This window comes from Tachysurus fulvidraco, chromosome 13, assembly GCF_022655615.1.
Source record: "Tachysurus fulvidraco isolate hzauxx_2018 chromosome 13, HZAU_PFXX_2.0, whole genome shotgun sequence".
NCBI classification, from domain to species: domain Eukaryota; kingdom Metazoa; phylum Chordata; class Actinopteri; order Siluriformes; family Bagridae; genus Tachysurus; species Tachysurus fulvidraco.
Genome location: NC_062530.1, coordinates 21010704 through 21038511, shown reverse-complemented (window position 1 = coordinate 21038511; position 27808 = coordinate 21010704). Strand labels below are relative to the sequence as shown.

The window sequence follows — 27808 nt, the reverse complement described above, 5'->3', positions numbered from 1 at the left end:
GATGATTTGAACTGAGTCTATTTTTCATTTTAGAGCCCTGTCAATGAAGCAGATATGAAGCAGACGTTCCAGAAGGGAAGTGTATCACAATGAGGAGACACTAAAACCCAGCAGGATACGCAACGCTACAAAGTGATCAACTCCAGCACCACTCTGTTACAGACGCGGATGTGTTCCTTATAAGGTAATACGAAGCTGAAGAATGGAGGTGAACCTTTGAGATACCAAAGATGTAAAAGGTTAAGAAATATACTGTATAAACAGTTCTAGCGTTTAGAAGAAAGCCAGGACCAAAAAAAAAAAAAGGCAGCAGGTAGAGCACCCAAGAGAACACAGTCTGCAGCAGCTGTAGAGTGTCATCATAAGTAAAACAGACAACAAGCACAAAAGTGACTTCCAGAGCTAGCTTGAAGAGAGGGTCACTGCTGGGACAAGCTGAAAAACAAAGGAAAGAGAAATAAGAGTGGAATGACAACAAGCTTCAGACTTCCATCAGAGAAAGAGCTGACGAAGGGAAGGCGTAAAGGAGTAAAACACAACAGGGCCTGTCGTAATAGGAAAACAATCAGCAACAAAGTCGAATAGTTTCCAATAACAGTACCTCTGTTTTTAAATTGTTTGATTCCTCTTATACCACAGTGATTAGTCACAGCTAGCATTTTAATTACATTTAAATGTCAATGTAATCGATTAATAAATATTATTTCACAACTGTTTATGGTTATAGTTAAAGTTAGGAACATCTGCCAGACAAGGTAGTTATACTTTATTTTATAGCAGCTAAAAACAGCCATTCCTTCAACAGGAATTTGTTTTTCTCTTATTAAGCTAATAAGACAACAAAATGCAGCTTTGCATGTTATTTAAAAAAAAACTGTCCTAAAGACTTTCCCATGGTGGAAAACTTTCTGACTCAAATGTGAAATAAAAACAGCATATCACCGTATAATACATTAACAGGAAATGATGGCTCTGTTCTACGCTGCTTGATGGACATCCTGGATGTTGAGGTAGAGAGGTAGATGATAGACATATGTAAGAGAATCATGGACAATAGTAAACAGAGAAAGGTACAAGAAGACTTTCTTGCCCATAGCTATCTAATTATACAGTCAACAAGAGTCTCTGGATTTGGGAGATGATGGACACGATACAGAGATGATTTTGCGACTACACTTTGTGCATTATGTCAACAAATTTGTACATTATGTCACACATTATGTCACTGCACTTACAGTACTTAAATCTGCCACACTATTTTTTGTTTGGTTAGTCTGTACAGATATCTTGAACTTACTTGAGCTATTTATATGTACAGTGTATTTTTCTTTCTTTCTTTCTTTCTTTCTTTCTTTCTTTCTTTCTTTCTTTCTTTCTTTCTTTCTTTCTTTCTTTCTTTCTTTCTTTCTTATTTGTGCTTTATTGTGAGTTATATTTAGCAGATAACGGGAGTCTGAAAGGAAACAGTTACAAGTACGGAAGCTCTAATGAGTACAACAGCAAACGCTTCCAAAAATGTGATGATAAATCACATACAGAAATAACTAGTACTTGGAAAAACATATGCACCAAAGAACTAGAACTGTGTAGAACTGTGTATTGTTCCTTCTAAACAGTGTAGATTTGAGTGCAGTGACTGTGATTGAAAACACAGTGTTTGATCAGTGGGACAGAGGGAGTGCAGGTGTGCAGCGGGTAATAGACTCCATTACATGCCGCCATGTTTGTAGGCCATGGTGTGTTCTGGGAGCTGAAGTTTGCAGATCTAACACTTTTGCTAGTGTGTAGTAGCCAGTGTTGTAATGTAACGAAGTACAAATACTTCGTTACTGTACTTAAGTAGAAATTTCACTTTACTTCCCTATTTAAATTTATGTCAACACACATTCACTTTTACTCCACTACATTTCCTAGATAAAATGTATACTTTTACTCCGTTACATTTCCAATAAGCATCTTCATTACTCGTTACTACAAAATAAAATCAGAAGAAATGTGTGCGACTGCAATAAGGGAGGTTTGGCGAATCACTGCTCCTAGATTGTATTACGCAGCTCCGCACGCTGTACGGAGAAGCACAGGCACGCGCAGCATTTATTGATTTGGTCTTTGTCTTGTGAATATTTATTTCATTAATGATTGCATTCATTGGACACACTGTTTGTAGAGAATGCACACATATGTACATGAACTGATTTGATTTAAGACTGGCATCATTACATCATGCATAAAATTTTGGTGTCCACTTTTGCCATTGAATAATACCATAACTTTTGGCTTACTATGCCATATAATATACAGTATAATATAAAACTCTTCTTGTTTTAAATTCTCACTGAGGGCTAAACCCCCTAAAGATGAAACCCTAGAACTGCCCCTGCTCTTATGCCCACTGAAAATCACTGAAATTTTACTTTTACTTCAAATACTTAAGTACATTAAATATCAGAAAATAATTTTGATACTTAAGTACAGTAAATATCAGATACTTTAAGACTTTTACTTGAGTAATATTCTAAAAGGTGACTTTCACTTCTACCAAGTCTTTTTCTAGTATGATACTTTTACTCAAGTATTGCTTTCTAGTACTTTATACAACACTGGTCGTAGCTGCTGTGACTTCCCCTTGAGTATATATTAAGTCTGCTAATTATCACACAAATTATCCTATTTTTTTGTTGCATAGCAACATGTTTTTAACATGCATTTATTAGTAGCTTTAGATTATATGATGAGATTCCTGTACTGGTCCCTGTGAGTTAGCTGTTACTACTAAAATTATTGCCAAACACATAAAATAAACTTATGACATGAATTTACTGCCAGTGCCAGTTTGAGAGCTGCTGTTATGGAAAATTAGTCAACACCTTTTAATAATCAGATTAAAGACTTCAACAGCACTGTGGTATAAATATAAAGCAAGCATGGGAATACAGAACAAAGTGATAAACAGTTAGACATTTCAAAGGCAAAAACAAGCAGCAGAGCTTGAATCCTGGAGGCAGTTAGCAAAGGTGAAGGTAGTCCCATAGAGACATGTAACACAGTTGTAATGGGTGTGAAATGAAGTGCGCAGAATGCTGTTACAAGCAGCTGAGAGGTAAAACGCATAATATGCAGGTCGAATATAAGCAAAGAAATAGTCAGATTGTTAATGTGGGATTTAACCTGATAAATTTACACGCCGTATTGTACGTGACACATTTTAGAGACAATTGATATCTGCAAGGCCAGCACAGGTGTAGTCTGGAGTGTTCCTGGTTCTTATAGGTTTCTTCTGGTTTGTCTCACACCTTTCAAGAACACTGTGCTCTGTGATGGACTGGTGGTACACCCAGTAGGGATAGGCTAAGACCCTAAGCAGTATAAAAAATGTTATGTTTTTACAGTTACTGAAGATGAAACGATGAATGAATTGATCATAATCACAATAAGTGAAGATTTATATACAGTAGCAACACTGTGTGCTTTGAACTAACACCAGACAGATGCACTGTACTCAAAGATAACATCAAGAAGCAGTCATGGCTGATCAAATTTAGTCTGACAACCTGACAGACACTGAAAGCAGTAACTCCAAGTTATCATATGGTCTGTATTTATTAGTTTGCATTCAACTGACAGTAGAGCTTTAGTTAAAAATGATTTATTCTAAACTATCGCTCTAAAAATAGGGGTGTAATTCAATACCACTTTCTGTATCTGTATCTGTTTAGTATTAAAATTTAAACCTTTTTTTAAAAAAATGTTTGCTTCAGGTTTATTATTATTGCGTGCATGTCTTCTTATGTTGCATTCCACAAGATTCCATCCGATGCACATCTCGAGACTTGACCAGCCTTCTGGCAAGCTTTCTAAAAATAAATGTTCATTCTGAATATTGTCTTTGTAATCTGTTGCTCCTATTACTCCAATACAAAGCTTGAAATAGCTCAGATCAGTGATGAAAAGTCAAAGGCACAAATGATCCTTTCCTGCCTTTTATCACAGCAATAGCAGACAAATAATAGTATACACTCAATGTAAACTACTCATTACACACATGATCATCCAACCAAACTACTCTGACCCTTTTGACTTTTTTAAAGAGCTACCAATGCATGCCAACTTCCAGTTCTCTGCCAATCAGTTATAATGAATGCATACACACACACATACACACTTTTTGTGCCAATGGTCCAGGTCAGTAGGCTGACATCAGGGGGTCTCCTAGCACATCTGCAGTGGGCACAGATACCCACAGACTCAAAGACAGAAAACAATTCATCTTTCGGCTATGCAAAAAAAACGCCATCTGGCTCTCTCTCTCTCACACACACACACACACACACACACACATACGCATGCTCACAGCAATGGCATGACTGTGAGAGAGGCATTCACTGTGATGTCCTTAAATAGCATTCAACAAAAAAGTTCCCCTACGCTTCTAATTCCCAGTCATAAATAATGGCCTGATCTTCCAAAAATGGCCATGTATCTAAACATAATCACACATTCTTTCCTCTGCACATTGTTTAATATAGTACTGTAACTTGTTTACATATTGTCAAACATTTAAAGTTCTTGCATTGACCTTGTTTGTTTTTTTCTCAGCTAGGAAGAATCTCTAATGTACTGTACCTCAAGTGCTTTCGCTCGCTTCTTTAAAAAGTTCTCTATATTCCATGCTGCATTTTCCACCAGCCTTCCAGCATTGTTTGGTTCCACAGTGTAGTATTTCGTATTATTCATGAAGATCTGCAATGACAGTAAAGACACAAGAATGCATTTAATCAGGAAAATTACACAAGTTCAAAGCGGTACCTTAATGCTGAACGCCGCCTCCTAGACCCCAATGACTTTAAATAATTTCAAGATGTGCCATGAGGCTAGGAGATTTTATCTTCTAAATTTGCAAGCTGGATAGATTATGTAGCAATTCCAAACATTTCTAGATTGGTCTTAAGGTTACAAGGCAAATGGGGAAGTAAAAGAATTCTTGACAACTGATTCAGTGAACCGCCTACGTACAGTACAACATGTGTGAAAGTTTTAAAGCACTGTGTGTCTGGACAAAACGGAAAGTTTTGATTTGAGTTACAATCTACATTTTTATGTGAGGTGAATGTTTTAGCAGCATCCATGTGCATTTATGTGTAGAAGCAGTTGAAGTAGTAATAAAAGAAATAGACAGAAATCCTAACCTCCACTAAGCTTTTTCCTGCACTGGCCGTGTCAGCTAGGGACACCAGCTCCTGCTGCATCTGATCCACCCATTCTTTTATGCTGAAAAGAAAGAGACATTACTCACTCAGAAATTTAAAAAATGTACAAAAACACACCGTATACAGACAAGCCACATCCTAATGAGAACCAGACCGTGATTTCCCAAGTGAAGCTGCTGTCATGTTGTAGTGTTTGTATACTGTACACATTCAAATTAGCAAAACCTTTATAAAGACATTGATTTAGAAAAACACCCAAAGGATGTTCATTGCAAATAGTCAGCCTCAGGATGCTTACAGAACAAAATAAAAAAGTTTCAAAATGGAAGTTAAAGGGCACATCTGCATAATGCAGCCTCTGGTGATAAATATCCCGAAATCTTGACAACACAGGCTTTTTTTGAACTGAAATCAGTTTCTCTTTCGCATGTGTGTTAAACAAGGTATCTGAGTAAATTTTCTAAGTATTTGTACTTATTGCTTATTAATGCATTTCCATTTTTACTCTACTAAATTTCAAAGCAAAACATTTTGCTAATCTATCGAACATTAGTTTCAGTAGCATGTCAATTAAAAATAATTTAAATTCTATCTATCTATCTATCTATCTATCTATCTATCTATCTATCTATCTATCTATCTATCTATCTATCTATCTATCTATCCATCCATCCATCCATCCATCCATCCATCCATCTATGCGAGTATGCCAAAATTGACAGGGGAAAAAAATCTATGATTATATATATATATATAAACTCTCATTTTTTGGCTCTTTGTCAGAATGTGGCTCCCGTGGCTCCAGTTTTCCCAAACCACAACAGAAATATCAACATTGCCTAAAAGAATAACATTCCCACGCTCCCCCACTCATGCATGGAAAGTGGTGAACTGGGATCAGAACCTGAATCTCAGCCTTTTATTGTTCATCTCTATATTGCACTGCAGTCTAACAGAGGACAAAATGTTGTCTTTTAGCTACGCATTGCCCTGTAGATTTATAAAATGGTTAGCATAGAGTCACTTATCTGTCTGTTTCACACACACACACACACACACACATACACACACACACACACACACACACACACACACACACACACACACACACACACACACACACACACACACACACACACACACACACACACACACACACATACACACACACACACACACACACACATACACACACACACACACACACACACACACACACATATACACACACACACACACACACACACACACACACACACACATACACACACACACACACACACACACACACACACACACACACACACACACACACACACACACTGTGCTTTTTGGTTGATGTATTGGTACTGATGGCCTGAAAGGCTGTTCTTTACACCAATGTGCCAGAGAGGCAAAAGTTCAGCAGACCCATTCAAACACATCTGATTGGCTCTGGCACTGTCTGTGGAGGCCAAGACCTCCGTCTGCACAGCCGAAACGGGAACACGCACATGGATTGTTTTCAAAATATCAATATGGCAATGTCTCTAAATTAAATTCTGGATGCCAGCATGGATTACTGAATCCATTTAATTTAAACTGAGCACATTTATTGGTTTTGGCTGCCATAATCCTGTAGTTTTTTTTTCTTTCTTTCTATTGTTCTCAGTATATTGCGAATATACTCAAATTATGTGAATATTTTTATTGTGTGGAAACTTTTACGGACAAGTTATGAAGCCTTTTTAATAAACGTTTAATCCCATTATGCAAATACTGTTTCATTGAAGGTATATTTGTCCTTAAACACACAGTATCTGGTAATGTAGAATATGAAAGACTATAAATGCAGTCATGATGTGTAACTATGTTGTGATTGTGTTTTGGCTTGTGATATATTCAATATTTCATTAATTTTCCATTCATACTGGGAACACTGGCTGTCCCTAGCATTACAGTTTATCTGTAATGTTCTTTTAATCAAGAAAGAGAGAAAAAATAAAGTTTAGTGATGAGCAACTGTCATGACATAAGTGATATCAGGGACAAACTCGTCCCTCAGATGCTCCATAACGTGACCAGTCCTGACTGTGCTGGTGCAGTGGGTAGTGTCACTGACTCATTGTAGGTTTGATCCTGAGCTTGGGCTGTTTTGTATTTCACATATTCTCACTTGATCTGCATGGGTTTCCAGTTTCCTCTCACTGTCCAAAAAACATATTCATTGTCTAATCACTGGTTTAAGAGGAACAAACAACTTCTTTCAGGCTTCATCACACCACTCAGTACAGGATTTACTTACAAATACGCACCTGTCATGTTTTATGTTTAATTCCTTAATAACCTTTTATACTTTTTAATACAAGTGTCACATTATAATATTGTCCTGTCAGGTATTGCATACTGATGTACTATGATTACTTAATGATCACTTAGCACTAACAATGACCCCTGAATCTAATACTGATTAAGAATTATAAAAAATATCATAAGCGTTTAGTCACCACGGCGTGTTATGAATATGTAAAGTGAAAAATAATGTGTATTATTACTCATTTCAATTAAGATGCTATTTTTATTCCTGTATTATAAAATTTTATTTACAAAGCCATGTGTGCAATTACATTTTAAAAGTTTATAATATTTTTATAATTGTTCTTGAAAATGTTATTGAATTTATTCAGTTATCCAGAGATTATCTGTAGCACATTATTAAAGCCTTATGGGACATTATTGAAATTCATAAAATGCTTACTAGGAAGTACAAAGAAGAACAGACAGTTATAGTAATTTACGGACAAAGGCTTCATAGAAGGTTCATAGCTTGGGCAGTTTTGTGATACCAATAGACCTAAAAGCCTTTTGGAAGTGATGGGAGCCAGAGAACTCAGAGGAAACTGAGGTAAGGATCAACCCAGGAACTGCGACATAACATTATTAAAAACAGATTAAAGATTAAAGTTTAATTAGAGTGAAAGGTTGTTTTGTTGTTGTTGTTGTTGTTGTTGTTGCTGCTTTCTTAGCCGAAGCCTTGATTTATGATGCTCAGAGCACAAAATCGAAAATGTAGTGATTTTTTAAATTTGTGATTAGTGATTTTTTTAACTAATTTGCATCATTGTGCCTTCTGCAATATTTATATCACACAAGCAAAAATTCTGATAAACAAATGATATGATATGCAGTGTTCTTTCAAATCTTTAAGTCAAATCTTTCATTAAAAACCACAGCCTTTCCCCACAAGATAATGACGCACCTTCTGTACTTCATGGAATAACAAACAGGAGTGTGATAAATAGCAAAATTCAAAAGAAATGTGCGAACGTGTCTCTGGTAGTGCACACTCAACTCTTCCATCATCTCCTAAATCGGTCCTCAGGAAGCTCCAGAGCACTACACAGATATAACAAAATGGTTGGAGAGCTCTGTTGTGATCAGATTGTGTGTCTGCTTTGTTGGCAAGGTATATTTAACCTCAAGCATCTGTAGCACTCCACACAATACCTGTATGTATGCAGAATAGAAATTTGATGAGTATTCAGAACGATGATACTCATTACATCAAAATGCATTGCAAGCGCTAAATATGGCTGGAGTCCCTGGTATTTTTGTAGTCTTGTTTCCTAGACAGTTTGGTCTCACTACACCATCTTGATCCAATTAGTATCAATTACTTGCTGAAAAACAGTGCCTGCATTTTTCCAGATATTTTTGGAGCCACCAATGATCCACTTCCCTTCTCAGTGCTCTTTAATAGCAAAGAGGAGTGTTTCCTGTTGTTCGGACTAAAAATCCTTTTGTTACACAGTGAAGAAGATGAAATCACAACTGATTTCAACACAGACATTTCTTACAAGCCCCTGCCAAGACCCTCCTACTGTCAGCCTAATGCCAAAACACACTAAAGCCAAAACAGTCGAACATTTATTGGTATTTGTGTTTTATCTTGAACTAGTCTTATGAACTGTGCTTCATCACAAAAACAAACAAACAAAAAAAAACAGCTGCAGGCATTTTTAAAGAAAGGCTTTGTTATTTACAGACACCGTGACCGTAATGCAGTTAATCCAGGGTACATACGGTTTCACTCACACACAAATGTCAAGGTCCATTCAACATTGTGTATTTCTCTAAGCTCCCCTATAATAAACTGTTTAATCCCTTCACAACCTGAGGATTACATCTTAGATAAGGGAAGGAAGGCAAGTGACTCTAGGCTTTTCTTCTTCTTCTTCTTCTTCTTCTTCTTCTTCTTCTTCTTCTTCTTCTTCTTCTTCTTTTGAATAACTCTAAGCACTCAAATCATCGAGCAGCTGCTGCCCATGTAGCCAAAAAATATTTTAAAAATGTTATTAGGTAAAATTTGACAACGTGAATTACCACTGTAAACAGGTTCATGAATATATATTCTGAGGAGATTCCCGATAAATCTGTTAACAAATGGGACCAAAAGCATCACTTTACATTATGGTAAATAAAAGAAGACACCCCAGGCTTTAACAAAAATACAAAAACAAATAACACACACACACTTACTTCTAATTCCTCCAGGAAAGAAGAATGACAGAACCCACCTACATCTGTCTAAAAATATCAGCCAAATCCATCAATCAGAGAAGCTCTGTACTCTGGTTAAAGCATATGCATGGTGGTCTGGGAAAACCCATCTGTTATTTATGCAGCTGATTTCTGGAAAAATGATTAATCATGTTTTGACAAAATTGAGTTTTACTTGCAATAATGCAATAATACACTGACATCTGTACTGTAAGAAAAAAATGTTTGACTAAATTGACATGGAAATGTTTTTATTTCTGATTTCTTGCCTTTTCTTGCTGTCCAAACGCAAAGATAATGTTTTCAAGTCAAGTCAAGAGTGCTGTATTAGTGACTGGTGGTTGTATACATGAACACTGCTTTATCTGGTCCAGAAAGCGTTAAAAAAAAGGTAGATAGCGCCTTTTTGGATCCAGTGTTTCAACCCTTCATCCTGTTTTAAACCAGGTGTTGGATCGTTGCATGCCACTCAGGCCAACCTAATTAGTTCATGTCGTAATCAGATTGCGACTGTCAAAATGTCACAATGTTCATGCACTGTCACATCACCATCAAAACAAAGAAGAGCACTTACATGCTCTGTACAAATGGCAGTGGATATCTTTTTCAACTGTTTACTGTAAATGGCCTAATTAAAAACACATTAATAACATTTCATTTTGGCAGCAGCACAGAAATGATTGAGTTAATCAGTGATCATTTCCTCACTGATGACTTTTATCTGAGAAGATGAGACAGAGACTGATGTGGATCAGAGATGGATTTTGTTACCCATTGTAACTTCTTGTCATTCGTTAAAGTTTGGCAGTAATGTTGTTTTTCTTCCATCAGTAAATTGGATTAGTGGAGCAGAAATTAAATCTTTAAATGCAATTCCCTAGTTTTTCACCTTTGGGTATAAACAGGTGTTAAAAGGCTAGAACTTTACCTTAAGTTTAGAGACATTGCAAAGCAGAAAGATATTTCAGATCCACAGCCATACTGTATACAGTGCAGTTTTCTACCATAGAATATATAGTAGAACATGTCAAATTCTGACAGAGTAAATGGTTTTCCCAGGCTGCCACATATAAAGTACATCATTAGCTCTCACCCTCACACACACGCCATTTCAGTTTGTCTGACCACCAACATCTGTGTCTATTTCTATGTGTGTATGTTGTCCATAACCAGCTGGGCTAGAAGACAGTGGGACAGAATTCCCTGGCAGTTTATCAGGGGAATAATTACCTGCTCCAGCATGGGCATCCCTGAGGACGTCCTCTCTCATCTCACCTCAATAATAGATCATTACTGAGCAGGAGTCAGAACTAACATCAGTACCTGCAACAAGCAAGACTAACAACATGCAGTTGTGGCCTGGGAAACACGCTGAGCTACGGCAAGCCAAAGGCATATACTAGACTGTGTTTATTAATGACCCTTAGTCTCAGCCATCTCTGGAGAGCTCACAAAGGCAGATTCAATGCAGCATTTGGCCTTTTATTTTGCTTTCCTCTCCTATACATTGTGTTCTCTTCTCATTTTCACCATAAGCCTCTAAATTGAAGACACCATCACACATACAGGCTGTTATTGAGCTGAGGCATCAGTGATGCTTTCACACGTATTATTCTCATTCATCAACTCATTTTCTCTACTTCCCTCTCCTACACACTCCCTCTGTTGTTCAGAACAATAGTCAGAACAGTTTGGATCAAACTTATATATGTTTGATCCAATCAAAGCAGGGCTCTTTATTTTGGTACAAACTGAGTTGCCATGTGTTTGTATGTACAGGTGGACAATATGGCAAAAAAAAAATAAATCACAATGCAATATTGGATGTAGGACTGGGCAATATGGCTATATTATATTGAGATTGTGGTAAATGTCAAAATACATGTATTGCAGGTAATTTTAGTACTCTTAACATTTCAAATAGATTTTTAATATACATTTATTGTAGGATATTTGATAAAAATAACTATATCTTCAATACATATCGGGTAATCTAGAGCTGTTTTAAAGCAACAGAAAATGCCCTCATTCACTCTCACTCTCATTTTATACAACTTAGCAATTGAGAGCTAAGGATCTCAGCAGTGACAGCCTGGTGGACCTAGGATTCAAACCCACAACCTTCAAATAAGCAGTCAAGCACCGTAACCACTAAGCTACCACATCCCATGGCAAAAGACATGTATCTTGTTTGCTTGGCTGAGGTATTGCTAAGAAAGCAATAACAACCGATGCCTTATTATGAAAACCTTCAGAGATTTTTATTTGTCTTTAATGAACAATTTATACAGAATCTATATATTAAAATGTTCAATTAGTTAGTAGTTACAGTGAGTAACTCAAGCCACTGTAGCTGTAAGCATGATTACAATATTGGTAATAAAGACTGTCATTGTATCATCGTATAAGCCAGACCTATTTGAAAGTGTCATTTGTGTATTGTTGTTGTTGTTGTTGTTGTTGTTGTTGTTTTTCTTTCTTGTACACACAAATGGTATCAGACTGTGCTTTCTCTTGTTGTTGCAGTAGTATTATCAATAAAGGACAATAATTATGTGTATATTTAGTGCCCACTATATATTTTAACTACAAATCTAAAAAATTTATAGTCTCATTACAGTAAAAGTTAATTAAAGGAACAACACAAGCTCTTCCCTTGATAAAAGATGCATAGTAATGATATTTGACAAAGACACACACACTTTATGATACTAATTAAGTTGTAAGAAAATGCAATACACTAATTATACTATTAACTCAAAACCCTAATTCCTTTAACATATGACAATATAACATTAGACAGTATGGCAAAGGTTCATATTTGCTATTCATATAGCAACCAGGACCAGTCAATTTGATGACATATTAAACATAACATATTAAACATAACATCATTCATAAAACCATAACATCATTAAACAAACAGAACTCTATTTCACACTGTTTTGCTGCCTGCCTCAAACACAATGAATGTCATACAAATGTCTACAAGTATCTTGATGTGATGTTTTTGTCACATCAGCCTCTACTAATGTATCATATATTTCCGATGCACATATGCTCGTTGGTAGTCTTAATCCATGGTCTAGTCACTAGACTCTAGTGAACTAACATGAGGATTTGTTGTGCTTTAAGTGGATATGGGTGTCTGCTAAATGTGCATGGAAATGTACCGCCCCACAGTTTGGTACTTCAATTTCTGAGAGTGTATTAAAGGGGTTTTATCAGCACTTTTAAAATCCTGTTTATAATCTACTTATAATTGCGGAGCACTTTGTTCGGTTTTATTTATAACGGTGATCTGAATGAAGATGACAATTATTATTAGTAGTAGTAGCAGTAGTAGTGGTAGTATTGTCATTATTATTATTATTATTGTTGTCGTTGTTGTTGTTGTTTATTTGTATTATTATTATTATTATTATTATTATTATTATTATTATTATTATTATTATTATTATTGAAGTTCACTGTACGCTGTAAGGACAAGACTGTGTTTAGAATGCCAATCAACAGTTTGAGCAGTAAAGCACTTTTCTCAGTGTAAACACAGCAGCCCCACACCATGTCCCGGTACTTACATGAGCGACGTGGGGAACTGCGATGCGCGCGAGCCGTGTAACGCCGTACAGGCGAGCACAATGAGCAGAGGTGTGAGCGGCGATCCCGGGCTCATCACGCGCGCCATGTCGCTCCACTTATCCAGCGCTGCACTTCTCTCCGCAGATAACGCTCCTCCCTGCTAGTTAATCGGATCAGCCGGCATCAGGTTAAAATGAGATCAACCGGCCCGCCGGTTACCGGGGGGGTGCGCGCGCAGATTGTCTTTCCGTCACGTCTTGCCGTCACGCGCAGCAGACGGTCATTCGTCTGCCCCGTTTTAAGACCTGAGAAAACTCTTGAAGCAGGAGTGTGGCGGGAAAAGTGATCGATGGGTGGGTGTGTATTGTGTGTGTGTTTGAGGATAGAGAGAGGGAGAGAGAGAGAGAGAGAGAGAGAGAGAGAGAGAGAGAGAGAGAGAGAGAGTGAGAGTGAGAGAGAGAGAGAGAGAGAGAGAGAGAGAGAAAGTGTGTGTGTGTGTGTGTGTGTGTGTGTGTGTGTGTGTGTGTGTGTGTGTGTGTGTGTGTGTGTGTGTGTGTGTGTGTGTGTGTGTGTATTTCTCTTATCAGAGCCTCATCTCTATTCTAGTGGTAGAGCCTATTGGCTGGCATATCTCTCTCTCTCTCTCTCTCTCTCTCTCTCTCTCTCTCTCTCTCTCTCTCTCTCTCTCTCTCTGTGTCTGTCTGTCTGTCTCTCTGTCTGTATCTATCCGAGTGATGCCATCAAAATATGCCACACACCCTAAATCAGTCTTGGTTGAGCTTTGACCATTATTTTGTAGCAGTGGTTAAGGATCTAAATAACTGAGTGTAAGATCTCAGTATTGCCACTGGGTCACTGCTGATACTTTGATAGTGGACCTTAAACAGAAAGAGTTTATAGATTCTTGGATATATATATATATATATATATATATATATATATACATATATCAGAATGTAATGTAATTTATTCTGTATTCAATTTTGTTAAGCCGTAAAGCCCATGTAATTTTTTTTTTATAATTTTTTTTAGCAACCTGCTATAGTATAAGACATATAAAAAAGAAACTTTTGAATGCTATTACTGGAAAATAATCAAGTTTGGCACGGGAACAGTATTTTTTTGTTGCTCTAATCAACAAGACTTTCCTGTAACAGAATGCTCCTCATGGTTTATTGTTTTTTTTTTTTTTTTTAGTTTAGATTATTTTATATTATTAAATGGAAAGACGCTGGACATCACCCACATCCCTGACAAGTGCATACTGAAAATCAAGTAATAAATACAGATAAAGTAAAAACTAACACACACAATTAGCATATTAATAAAAGCAGTATAGAAGCAGACAATGAATGAATAAAGATGAAATGTTGGAATATAAGTAGATTTCAGTGGAGAGATTCTAATGACATACACAGCAGCTACACAGTCTACAGCAACAGTATGTTACACACGCTTAAACTGCCTCAGTATAGCTACAGGCACTGGAATAATACTGCATCTTTTACCCCCTTGACCCGACCCACCCCTGCAGGTAGCTCTGGGTTTGTTAGCAGTTTTTGTCTTCATGAGGATGAACTGGCTCAGGCAACCCTAGAGAAGCTGTGAGGGTGGATTTTGCAAGGCTGCAAATTCCAGTATAGGATTTTTAAGACTTTACTGAAAAAATAACTAACTCCTTCACCTGTATGCTTTAGTTATTAAGCATACAGTGTAATATTCAGAACACAGTTTTTAATGGAGTGTTTTGACAGGTACTTTATCATGGGTAAGGGTGTTCTTAGATAGATAGATAGATAGATAGATAGATAGATAGATAGATAGATAGATAGATAGATAGATAGATAGATAGATAGATAGATAGATAGATAGATAGATAGATAGATAGATGTGATTGGTCAAAAAGTGTGCATTGTTTTTGTTTACTTGCCCAACTCAGACTGTAATTACAGTAGTGACAAATAAAACGCTTTATACAAGCTTAATGCATTTCTACTAGTATATTATTGTTCTTGACTAACCGACCATACAGATATATAGATATTTGCATAGCAAAGGTAATTGCATAACACTTGATGTTAATGTACATTCTAATTTAACAAAGAAAAATGTCACACCATTGAAGTTTTTTGTTGGAGCATATTTTATTTATTATTTATAGAAAGAGCCCATTGCTTTATTCTTGGTCTGTCAAACTGGATCCTATATATACTCTTCACACAACCATCCAGATTACCATGTGCAGAATATTTTCACAGTACTAGTAGGGGGGTTCTGGTCACATATTTATGAGTGTGACCATTACAGACAAGTTCTGATGTTTATGGCACCCAGAGCAGCCCATATAGATGAGCAGAGCTACTCTGTTGAATAGAAAGCTTTTTAAGAGAAGACAATATTTATTTGCTTCTTTATATTATCAAGCCAATGTTTACCTCATTGATCCGAGTACAATCTGGTCATAGAAGAGCTGTGATCTCTTACTTTTCTTTAGAACAGAGGTTTTAGATTAAATAATTCAGTCAGTAATCTGATGCTCCTAGTGAACTCTAGATATTCCCTTCAGAGCATCAGTGCAGTACCGTTTAAAGCCTTTAATGAACAACCGCCGGTTTTCCCCACTCCTATAAAATGCATTTGAAAGGTCTTTGTGTTTTGTTTGCTCTTGGAGATAGACACTTTCCTTGCGAAGAGATAAAAGTTAATCAGAGAGTAGGCGTGGAGGCAGGTCGGGGCAGAGGGAACAAGCTGCCAAGGGATTTCGGCTTTCATCCGTTACCTAGCAACCGTTCTCTGGCTCGACGACGGCTGTGGCAAAGAGGTTGTGCAGGAGAGAAAGAGAGAGACATAAAGAGGAAGAGCGAGTGAGAATGGGGGATAGAAGTGTAAAAGAAAAGAGCAAGGCCATCACGTAGTGATGAATGAAATGTTTTCTCTTTCTTCATGGAGGGTTCTGAATTGGACTAATGGCAAAAGCACAAGGAGTTCGCTTATTTTCCTGTTCTATTGTTCCGTGCAATTCAATTAGCACTGTCCCATCGACCAGCCCTTAAAAAGAGCCAAGGATTTCTGAAACGCGAAAGAGGATCGGCTGCTTTTCTGAGTAGGAGACATCGCATGACCCAACAGTGGTTAAGTGAAAACAACAATATTGCTGTGTGATAAAAGCTCAAGGCCATCAGCAACTAAATAAAAAGAACTTCGGAAAAAGCACTACTGCATCATCAAAACAAGCCCTCTCATTAAAATTCCCAATAGATGTTCACCAAAGACTGTTATAGTGACCTCTTTTTCTTTTCTTTTTTTCTCACTAAAAGAACTCAAGTTTCAGGCACTGATTAAAGCTCAGTGAAGACAAGAGTTCATGTGCACTCACCTTAAAACCCACCAGAAAAACAGCAAAATGGATCTAATGCATGTCCTTGCTTTCTATTCAGTGTATTCTCAAGGACTTAGGCACAGATTCTGGATAAACACATATATAGAAGTCTAAAATATCCACTGTGCATTAAAAGTTTATTAAAAGCAAGCTGGGGCAGTGCCAAAAAAGTAAAAAAAAAGTAATTAACAAGTTTAAAAAAGGACTGAGTGCCGAGGCTGAGTATCATCTATACTTGAGTCTAAAGCCATATTTCACCCAAATCCGTTATTCACAAGCACAATACTATGGTTGAGAAAACAGTGAGCTAAGCCCAAAGATAAAGGCTGGGGTCACTCTATAACCTGTATTAACAATACTACTACTACTGCTAATAATAATAATAATAATAATAATAATAATAATAATAATAATAATAATAATAATAATAATAATAATAATAATAATAATAATAATAATAATAATAATAATCATCATCATCATCGTCATCATCATCATCATCATCATCATCATCATAATTATATATGAGATGAGATAAACATCATTATTTGACAATATTTTATGTATTATTACATGTTTAGTGGGAGAAGGAATTTCTATTTCCACAAGATTAAAAAAACATGTCATGTGCACTTAAAACAAAACACAGCGCAACACAATTGTGTTCTGTAGACCAAACCCAGAAGACCATTATATATGCGCGCACACACACACACACACACACACACACACACACACACACACACACACACACACACACACACACACACACACACACACACACACACACACACACACACACACACACACACACACACAAACACACACACTACACTAGTCCCATGGGCCCTACTACCCTTCTACACTGCATCTCCATGGCAACATACCCTGCCTGCATTAACCAGAAAGAGCTTGTCAGTGGTATCAGTTTTATCACACACTGTCTTGGTGCAATTTTTTTTTATTCAAATTGCTGTTTTGGGGCATTTTGGGCTTAGTGCAATGTTTACAGCTAAGCGGTGGTCAGATTTTGTAGCAATTGTACATGTAGCCTATAGCCTTACTTTTCAAACCTATGTGAATGTTGAGTAGATGAGTGGAAATATTTGGCATTTGTCTTCTTGCCACTTTTATTTATTTATTTATTTATTTATTTATTTATTTATTTATTTATTTATTTATTCATTCATTCATTCATTCATTCATTCATTCATTCATTCCATGAGATGATTTGATAATATGATTTATTTACTGAATCTCATCATCAGTGTCAGAGTTATGGTCCAGTTGTTACTCAGTAACTTTGTTAGTCCAGTTAGTGATGTTCTCTCACCTCCTTTGTGCTTTTTTCTTCATGTGAGATGGAACCCTTGTGAGATGAAATAAGCGTAATGATCTCACAAGTGTTGATGGTCGTATGCTTCCCTCTGGTGGTTAAACACTGTAAATACAACTTTCTTTACAACACACCAGAGACCAGCTTATGCACTTAAGAACACATTTTATTAACCAAACTGTGAATTTTAACTGAATTTATATAAATTAAATAAATGTGTTAGTTCATTTAAGTAAACGAATAAGAATTTAAGAAACAAATAAGGTTATGCGTGTCATGGTTTGCAATGATACACTAATCCCTATGACACATTAAAGATTTTTCAATATTGTATTATTGATTTTTAAAAATGAGCCAACAAAGATATTTTTACTGAGTAGCATGTACGTATTTTTAGTGCACAGAAGAACACTAGCATATTGTAAAATTGTAATTCAGGGTCAGTTTTGCTAATGTCGAAATCCATGTAAGTATTTAAAAGATGGTATTTTTCACATAGGTTTTTGTCAATAATATAATGTGTAAAGAAAACATTTTTTTTAAAGTCTAGCCTGTAATTATGAGCTGAATGTTCTTGTTATTGTTGAACTTCATCAGCTAGAAGCATGAGTGGCTGTTTATTGATTACGATGAAGAATTTTGTTTGTTATTCTTCTGTTTACGGCATTTGGCAGACACCCTCTTCCAGAGAAAAATATGTTTTAAGCTCATAATGCTGCTGAGCAACTGAGGGTTAACGGCCCTGCTCAGGGGTCCAACAGTGGCAGCTTGAAGGACCTGGCAATCAAACTTCAAACAGTCCAATCAGTAGTTAAACACCGTAACCACTAAGCTAGGGATGTGGTAGCTCAGTGGTTAAGGTGTTGGATTACTAATCCGAAGGTCATGAGTTCAAATTCCTGGGCCCCTGAACATGGCACTTAACCCTCAGTTGTTGAGCTGTCTAAATAAAATAAATGCAAGATGCTCTGGATAAAGGTGTCTGCCAAATGCTCTAAATGTTCCACATCATTCTTCACCTTCTTCTTCAGGATTCACATGGATTTTCCATCTTCTCTGCATCTGTATTCGTCCTGTCTATTAATTTATTTTTATCCCTGTTGAGGACTCATTTTATCCCTGCTTCATCAGACTGAATTAAATAAATTCATTTCCGCTACCCAGCAATAGATTATGCAACTTTGCACTTTTGGACCACCCATTGTGAGAGAAAACAAATTCTTTTTACTGCTATAAGTGGAATAAGCAGAGTTTTGAAAAAAAAAAAAGCTTCTATTACTATGATTTAGTGCAAAGGTTTATGTACTTAAGAAGTCACAGGGGGACAATGTGAACAAAATAGAAACTGCAATATTCACAAATATATATATATATATATATATATATATATATATATATATATATATATATATATATATATATATATATATATATTAATCATTCATATATTATATTTATTATTTATTATATATATAATTTATAAGTTTGGGTTCCCTTTTGAGTCTGGTTCCTCTCAAGGTTTCTTCGTTATACCATCTGGGAGTTTTTCCTTACCACAGCCCCCAGGCTTGCTCATTAGGGATAAAAAAAAAAGATAATACAATTACATTTACATAAATATTTGAGAAAAAAAATCTATGTCCATTGTTAGAAGTGCTATACTGTTACTTTTGTTGATTTTGTCTTATATTAATTGTTTCTTTCTTCCTATCGTAAGTCTTTAATACCTGCACATTAACTGTCAGTGAGTTGTTGTGATAAGTGAATTTCCCCACTGTGGGATCAATAAAGTTTATCTTGTCTTATGTTATCTCATCTTATTGAATTATTATCAGCAGTGACAACAGCAACCTGCGGACTTTAAAGAACTCACTGTACAGATGCACAAAACAAACAACTACAGTTCTTTTCAGAACTAAAGCAACTCAGGTGATCATGGCCACTAAACAAATTATTTCCTTATTTTAATCTTTTTATTATAATATGCAGTCTTTAATGGTCATTGTCAGGGATAAGGCTCACGTTGGATGTAATGATGAACACAAAACAGCAAAGGGCAGGTGAATGTCAAACAAACTGAAGACATTCTTCTCTCACTGTTAGTGATGAACTAGGAGTGAGGATTTGCACTGAACTTGTAAAAATATTGGTATTTTAAGGGATTGTATGATTATAAACAGCTGTTCTGAAGGTACAGGAAATAGATCATGTGATTAACCATGTGGTGGAGTTTGTAGTTCACTGTTCTGCTGGGACATGAAGTTCAGTGTGAGTGTTTGGTTGTGGCCTGGAATTCTGGGAGTTGAAACACAAGCAGTTTTATATACAAATTTTTTTCAGGTGCCATTAGGAAATGTTTTTCGGCATCGTCAACCTTAGAACCAAGTGAAATTGATGTCCTGTAGGACATTATTCAGCTATTTTCAACTTGGCTATATTTGCCCATATCCATAAATTTTGTTTGTCAAATACATTTTCTCAAGCAAAGAAGCATAAATTGTCATGTTAATATGCACTGTATTTATTACTGTATTTATATTATTTTATTTATATGCTGTATACACCTCATTGATGATGACTCCTAGGTCAACTACATCGCTACAGAACTTCCATGTTCGAATGCAGAAGCATAAAGTAGCAGCATAACAGTGGCAGGAAATATACTGCAGTGTCTCTAATGCACTAATAATTAAGAAATTATCCCTGCATGCAGAGTGTAGAGAGTGGATTTTCAAACAGTAACTGGAAAATAACTTAATTATTCGGATTAGTTATTCCTGTTTCTTGCCAGTTGTTGGCTAATTAAATATGATGATATGAACTAAGGGATTCATTTGAGGTTAAGAGTGTTAAATATGGAATCCTTAATATGTTGACTCTCCTGGAAGTATTTTGCACAAGAATTGCACTCCGGTAATGGGGTCAAACCCAAAAACCATCTGACAACTTTTTCTATTGAATCTAAAAACAATTATTATCTGTAGTTTTGGCCTAATGTTTGGAAACAATACACTGTACTTTGAATATTTAGGTAATAACAGTGTCATACAGTTTCACCATTCTGAAGAAAGAAAATAGAAAATTGCAATGTACTGCAAATAAATGGGTCCTGTACTTTCTGAATGGAAAGAAGGCTTTAACATCCATTTCCTAATAAGACTGATTGAGTGTTGATTTAAATAACATTTTACGGCTATGCGTTCACATCCCTCTTCATAAACAAGGTCAATTAAAGCCCTGTTACTGGAAAAGGACACCTTCCTTTATCTTATTATCACCACATATATGTTACGGCACAGTGGAATTCTTTTCTCTGCATATCCCAACCGAGGAGGTTGGCATTGGAGCACAGGGGCAGCTATGATACATCACCCCGGGAACAGGGAGGGTTAAGGTCCTTGCGCAATTGCCCAACAGTGGCAGCTTGGCAGTGTTGGGTCTTGAACCCCGACCTTCAGATTAACAAACCAAAGCCTTAAGCACTTGAGCCACCACTGCCTCAATTTTGACAGCTCGTTTCTGTTTTAGGTCAGAGTGGAAAATGGTACATGCCAGCTGATACTAGCTACTATTTTACATCAGGACCTCTATATTGGAAAATTCCAAGCTAGTGAAGTCTATAGAGATATACATGTCAAATCTGATTATAAAAATGAATCGATCAACAAAAAAGTGGAAGTCACTTGTTTTTTTCAAAATGTTACAGACTTCATAGATAGAGTAAGATGACAAAATCAGGTCCTTCTATGTGAAACTGGATATAGAAATAAAAATCAATTTTTAGAATAGAATCGCTAATATTTATTAGACTTAGGGAACATTTTATTCATATGTTTTCTTTCTTTCTTTTTTTTTTTTTTTTCTACAGCACAATTTGCATAATTTCATGACATCCTATGGACAACCATAAAACCATGACATTAAATTTCTCTTTTTTACAAGTGGAAAAAAAAACAAGACTCATTTTACAAGCATTTTACAGTCAGCATACATGTTTCAGATAAAGGTAATCATTTTTCCTTTTTTAAACAGAATCTGTAGGCAAAAATATCAACAGACACCTAGCAGAACATGCAACATCCATGTAAAACCATAGAAATTCCATTGATAATCGTGTGCACTTTTTTTTTTCACCTCATTATCTTGATTGCGTGAGATTTCACAGAGTTCATTAGAGAGATTGATGTGGGTTGATTGACATCATCCAGATAATCACATGGATTCACTTGCTTACATATTTAGACAAATACATATGTACAGACAGGACTTTGACCTTGAGTTCACACGCACATGCTCAGTGTCAAACCAAATAAATATTCAAACCTTTTCTTATAGAAAATATCTTATGTATTTACATAATCAAAAATAATCAAATCACATTCACACCATTTACTGCAACTGAACACGTCAGACTCGTTGTGTTAATTCCCAGGAATACAGCATAACAAACCAGGCGGACATTACACTGACACAACAGAGAGGAGACAACAGCCATTTTTCAGTCATTATTTAAAGGGGACACAGCTTTTGATTGAAATCCAGATACACAGCACTGTTCGAGGTGGAATGCTTTAGACGTAAAAAACAATAATATTCATTTGATTCGATGAGATTGAATAAACTTTGGCTCTCATACTTTGTAGAGCACCGACAAGGCTAATTCCTTTTTTTTTTAGTTTAGATTTTAGATTAAGCAATGCCTTTTTTCTCCAGGACAATTCAGGGGTCACTGTATTCCATGTCGCAATAGTCATAACTTTCATAGTCATAATGAAAGTCCAACACACATTGGAACAGGAACTTAACTAAAGTGCATATTCTTAAAATGTTAAAACAGTTGTTTTTTTTTACATATATATTTATATATCTTCATCAGAAGTAAAATGAAAAGTAAAATTATGTTTAAAAGATTTTCATATATATATATTTATATTCAAATTCTGAAGAAATGCATCCAGGCATAATTCATGTTGCATAGAAATACCCAAACTGAAGCAGTGGAATTGGTTTGGACATTAGGTTGGCACGTAGATTACTTCACTGTGACAGCAACCCAGTCACCACATGAACATTTCTTCTTTCTTATATGTACACTGTCTTTACAAAATGTTCTGAATATCATCATTAAAGAATCGGTAAAGATCCTTTTTCCGCATGTATATATATATATATAAAATAAAAAAAATCCACTGACACCGATATGGAAACACTGACTGCTGTTGATTTATGAAGATCTGTGTGTTTAGATAATGAATCTTTATTTTTAGAGCTTTAACCCATAGCCACACTGTCTGGTGTTTGAGCACAGGCAAATGTACTGTTTACACATCTTTTACACTGATATGGTGCAGGCAGTGAATATGTTTGATTCTCTGCTACTAAAAATGAAATGAGCAGCAACAATTATTCATTTTTAAAGCCAAATAAAAAAATGTAACAGCGTTAAACTGTAGCACAGTGACACTCCTTTATACGGACATCTTGCACCATTTGAAATAAACAGAAACAGTGACCCGATTTCAGCTGAACCAATTCAGATTTTTTTTTTCGTCCCTTTTTTTCATTGCATATTTGTTTAAACACAGAACATTATCACAAAACAGGAATCACTGTTGACATCAGAACAGTTACATGACAATTATTTTGATGCTTTCAAAAAATACGCACACGTACAATCATTCTCTGTATTTGATTCGATTTTGTTGTCGCTACGACTTTTCAGAGCACTCGAGACTCTTTGGAGAACATAGTTCATGTTCAACAGTGGCGATCGAAATACAAATAAAACTAGCAGTGCTTCTTTTCTCACTACTGCAGCCTTTTGAAGGAATGAAATCATACCACCGCTGACTGCACATTTTTCCACAGACAAAATGAAATACTGGATTTAAAAAAATAATAAGTAATAAATCAGATGAAAAGGTTCCCAAAATGTTGACGTGACACTGAATATGACAGTAGAGACATGGTATCACGAAGAACGTGTGCTTAATAAAGATACGATAAAGTTTCATACTGTGTTTATCGCAAATACATTTTTTCATTATGTACATAACATAATCTGATATGATCGATTTAATCATATAAACTATACAGTGGACTGCGAGGGAAGGAGGTGGTTATATTTTCTGATAAGATCAGAAATGTTGCTACTGATTTCTCTTTCTATATATATATATTTTTTTGATTACTTTGACCTTATACATTTATGTATAAATGTTCTGTACATTAATTGCAGCAGCTGAGATAGTTTGACTGGGGGTCTGAATTTCAGTAACGTTTAGTATGAAATTGTAAATAAGGTTTGATCATGACATTAGTTATTACTGAAATACCACTATCTTCCTTTTTTCCATCATGGTCATTTATTTCTGCACTGGATGGTATGAATCAGGGCTGCGTATGAGGAGAACTGGCTACTAATTTGTGCCAGCTCACCGCTCTCTTCCGCATGTCCACTTTGTCCAACCAGATGTAAGCTTCACCAATAAGTGTCTTCTTCACAAACTTCCCTCCATTAGACACCAGGAACAGCTGTTTGTTAAGAGAGACATTTCAGAACATTAGGAATGTGCTTTCCGAGCCAAATTCCATAATAATGCCCTGATTTACTAGGATCCCTAAAAAAGAGTGCTAACATGTATGCTAAATATTCTTGATAGCCATGACAGGTATGAAACTTATAGGCTTTCAGAATAAGTATATTTCCTTTTAAAGACAGTTAAAGACAGTGAGAAAATTTGTAAATGAAACCTGAATTAGAATTTAGACATGACTGTGCACTTACAGTATATACTCGTATAGTACCCTATACAGCCAAAGGTATGTGGACACATGACCTTCATACCCAAATGTGGTTCTTCCCCAAACTGTTGTCACATAGGTAAAAGCACAAGACTGTATAAATTATCTTTGCACTCTGTAACATTAAGATTTCAGGAACTAAGAGGCCCAAACATGCTCCAGCATGACAATGACCTTGTGCAGGAAGTGAGCTCCATGAAGTCATGGATTGCCAATATTAGATTAGAGCACTCTAGTAGTCTGTACAGAGCAGGCTAATGACTGACTGCTTCATTTCAACCCCACTCAACACCTTTGGAATGAACTGAAACACTGACTGTATGCCAGGCCTCCTTACCCAATATCAGTGCCTTACCTTACTGAATAGACAAATCCACACGGCCATGCTCCAACATCTAATGGAAAGCCCTCCAAGAAGAGTGGAAGGTATATTAAAGGCTAAGGAAGGACTACATTTGAAATGGGAGGTTCAATTAAAAAGCATAATTGGGTGAGTTTGACCAGGTATCCACATACTTTGGACCATGTATTGTACACGTAAAGACCTTTTTACAGGCCTGTGATACTTCAAATGACAGTAAAACTTTTATTTTATAGTTTGTTACGTATAAATAAATATAAATAAATATCCATTTTTCCTCACCTGAATGGAGTGACCGGCCGGGTTGAGACTGAAGCGAAACGTCTCATTGAAGGAAGGCTCTCTGTCATGGCGGCACACTCTCGTCTTTTTCTTTATGATGCGCTTCTGTGTGGCCACGTTAACCACATAGAGCTTCACATACAAATCTTAACAAGAAAATTTTAGTTAAATACGACACTAATTCACTTCAGTCACTTTCTCCCAAAATTCACCCTACAGTCTCAAAGGACCCAAGCAAACAGATTCCCATGATTGGCTTTAAATGTAAAAGGCTCTTTCATCAGTCATAATTGATTTATCCATCCATCCACCCATCCATCCACCCATCTATCAGAGTCTTCCTTTCATCAACTTTTCTAATAACTGTTTTATCCTGGTCAGGGATGTGGTCAATCTGGGGTCTACTCAGAAACACTGGGTGTGAGGTGGGATTTTGCTCTATATGAGACACAAGTCCTTTGCAAGGCACAATGAACTACAAGCAAATTAGTGTAGCTATTCCACCCACTATCATATTTTTGGAACGTACCAAAAACATGGACACGGGGAGAACATGCAAAACTTTACACAGACCTGAACTCAGGGTCAAACTGATCACTCTACAGCTGTGCGATAGCAACACTACACACTGTGCAACAGAAAGGTATTAAATAACAACAGACCTGCAACAGTTATTATTTTTGTTAAAATCCAGGCTGTATCCTGGGTGCTGAGAGTGCTTCTGATTAGGATATAAATGTTATGCATTATGCATCCTGTGGCTGAGATGTGGGCTTTAGTGAATTCTCCATTACCAGGCAGATGATCTGGAGATTTGAACTTGTAAGTAATATTCCTGCACTGCAGAATTTCAAGAACCAGCTGTTCTCCTTCGGTCTTCATCTCTTTCTTCAGTGCCACCTTAATCTCTCCAATCATATTGTTCTTACCTACATCCATAAACAATCATAAAAAAAATCTGTATTAGTGATAAAGGACATTATAGAGTATTTACATTACTCAACACACTTGTATACTGTGAACAATGATTATATGTAAGAAATTAAAGTAAACATTCAGCGCCCTCTAGTGGACGTGAATTGAATATTTATTTTAAACCACACTAATCAAGTACACCTCAAAACAGTTCAACCTGAACTTGATCAGTTTAACCTTGTGGTGATGATAAAGTAACATTACAACTCTAATTTTTAAATGTAATCACATTATAAGTAAAGATTAAAAATGTAACATCTTTCTCTTTATGCATTCGAAAGATTTCTTTCATATGTTTTACATCAGGGTTGCAGAGTACTTCCTCTCTCTCTCTCTCTCTCTCTCTCTCTCTCTCTCTCTCACAAACACACAAACACACACACACACACACACACACACACGCGCACACACACACACACACACACACACACACACACACACACACACACACACACACACACACACACACACACACACACACACATGCAAACACACTCCCTTCTCTGATGAATAATTCAGAAGTGTAGAGAAGTGACACTGTAGATATACAGTGTATTAGTATTAGACCCAGTTATTCATTTAAACCTTTTAGTGCATGAGACTATGCTAGTTATCTATTAATGCTTTTTAAAATAACATTAAATAGACTAAAAAATATTTATTCTCAGTAGCTCACACTGTCACAGTACTTGTACATAATAATTTTTACTACAAGTGGTCATCGTTTCTTAATGACAGAAAAACTTACTGTCAGAGTCGTGCAGATTCTTCAGAGAGTCTGAGCCTCTCAAATCCAAACCATTAGGAATTGTCTTCCTGGTAGACAAGGAAACATCAGTCTATTAATATAACTTTCTGGTTGTTTCATTATTTTTTTTATGTACAGTATATCTGAGCACTTATAAAGAATACCACTATGCACTAAAAAAAAACCAACAAAAAAAAAAACCATAAGACTTAAAATGAAGTTTGCAGATAAGGAGATGCTAGCTAGACTTGAATATTTATGATTTCATAACTGACATGTTGACAACATTTCAACAGCTCAAACATGATGTTACTTTAGAAACTTTATTAAATGAAAAGAGGAATATTCGCTATGGTCCCTGTGTCTGTATTACCACAATTAACTAGATATCTTGCTTGCTATACAGTACGTCATTACTTTAGCTAGAATATTTTGACCTAGACAGTTCTATTTCTGGGCAAACAACAGATTGGACACTGGGGCTTTCACTTGTCCACGGGGCTGACTGACTAATATATGATATATGTTTTGTCAAACTGTGCTAATAAAAAATTTAATGCATCTCTTATGCTAATGCATCATGAACTGAGGAAGA

The 27808-nt window shown here is 36.1% G+C and overlaps 2 protein-coding genes across 13 annotated transcripts in view; both read right to left on the bottom strand.

Moving 5' to 3' along the window:
* LOC113652492 (voltage-dependent calcium channel subunit alpha-2/delta-1) overlaps positions 1 to 13741 on the bottom strand; it is a 102151-nt gene extending 88410 nt beyond the window's left edge. For 2 of the 5 annotated variants that reach the window (XM_027161603.2, XM_027161601.2), the window contains exons 1-3: positions 13328 to 13739; positions 5187 to 5268; positions 4624 to 4740 (exon numbers count right to left, since the gene is read on the bottom strand). In XM_027161603.2, coding sequence (XP_027017404.1) covers positions 4624 to 4740; positions 5187 to 5268; positions 13328 to 13434 — 306 coding nt within the window. In that variant the 5' untranslated portion in view covers positions 13435 to 13739. Of the gene's footprint in view, positions 1 to 4623; positions 4741 to 5186; positions 5269 to 13327 lie in introns of all 5 variants that reach the window. The other 3 variants (XM_027161599.2, XM_027161600.2, XM_047822503.1) reach the window with 2 other exon arrangements.
* An 8138-nt stretch (positions 13742 to 21879) lies between these two features.
* pclob (piccolo presynaptic cytomatrix protein b) overlaps positions 21880 to 27808 on the bottom strand; it is a 69384-nt gene continuing 63455 nt past the window's right edge. For 5 of the 8 annotated variants that reach the window (XM_047822566.1, XM_047822561.1, XM_047822562.1 and 2 more), the window contains 4 exons: positions 27214 to 27281; positions 26153 to 26419; positions 25491 to 25636; positions 21880 to 24577 (listed from right to left, as the gene is read on the bottom strand). In XM_047822566.1, coding sequence (XP_047678522.1) covers positions 24434 to 24577; positions 25491 to 25636; positions 26153 to 26419; positions 27214 to 27281 — 625 coding nt within the window. In that variant the 3' untranslated portion in view covers positions 21880 to 24433. The remainder of the gene's footprint in view (positions 24578 to 25490; positions 25637 to 26152; positions 26420 to 27213; positions 27282 to 27808) is intronic. The other 3 variants (XM_047822565.1, XM_047822567.1, XM_047822568.1) reach the window with 1 other exon arrangement.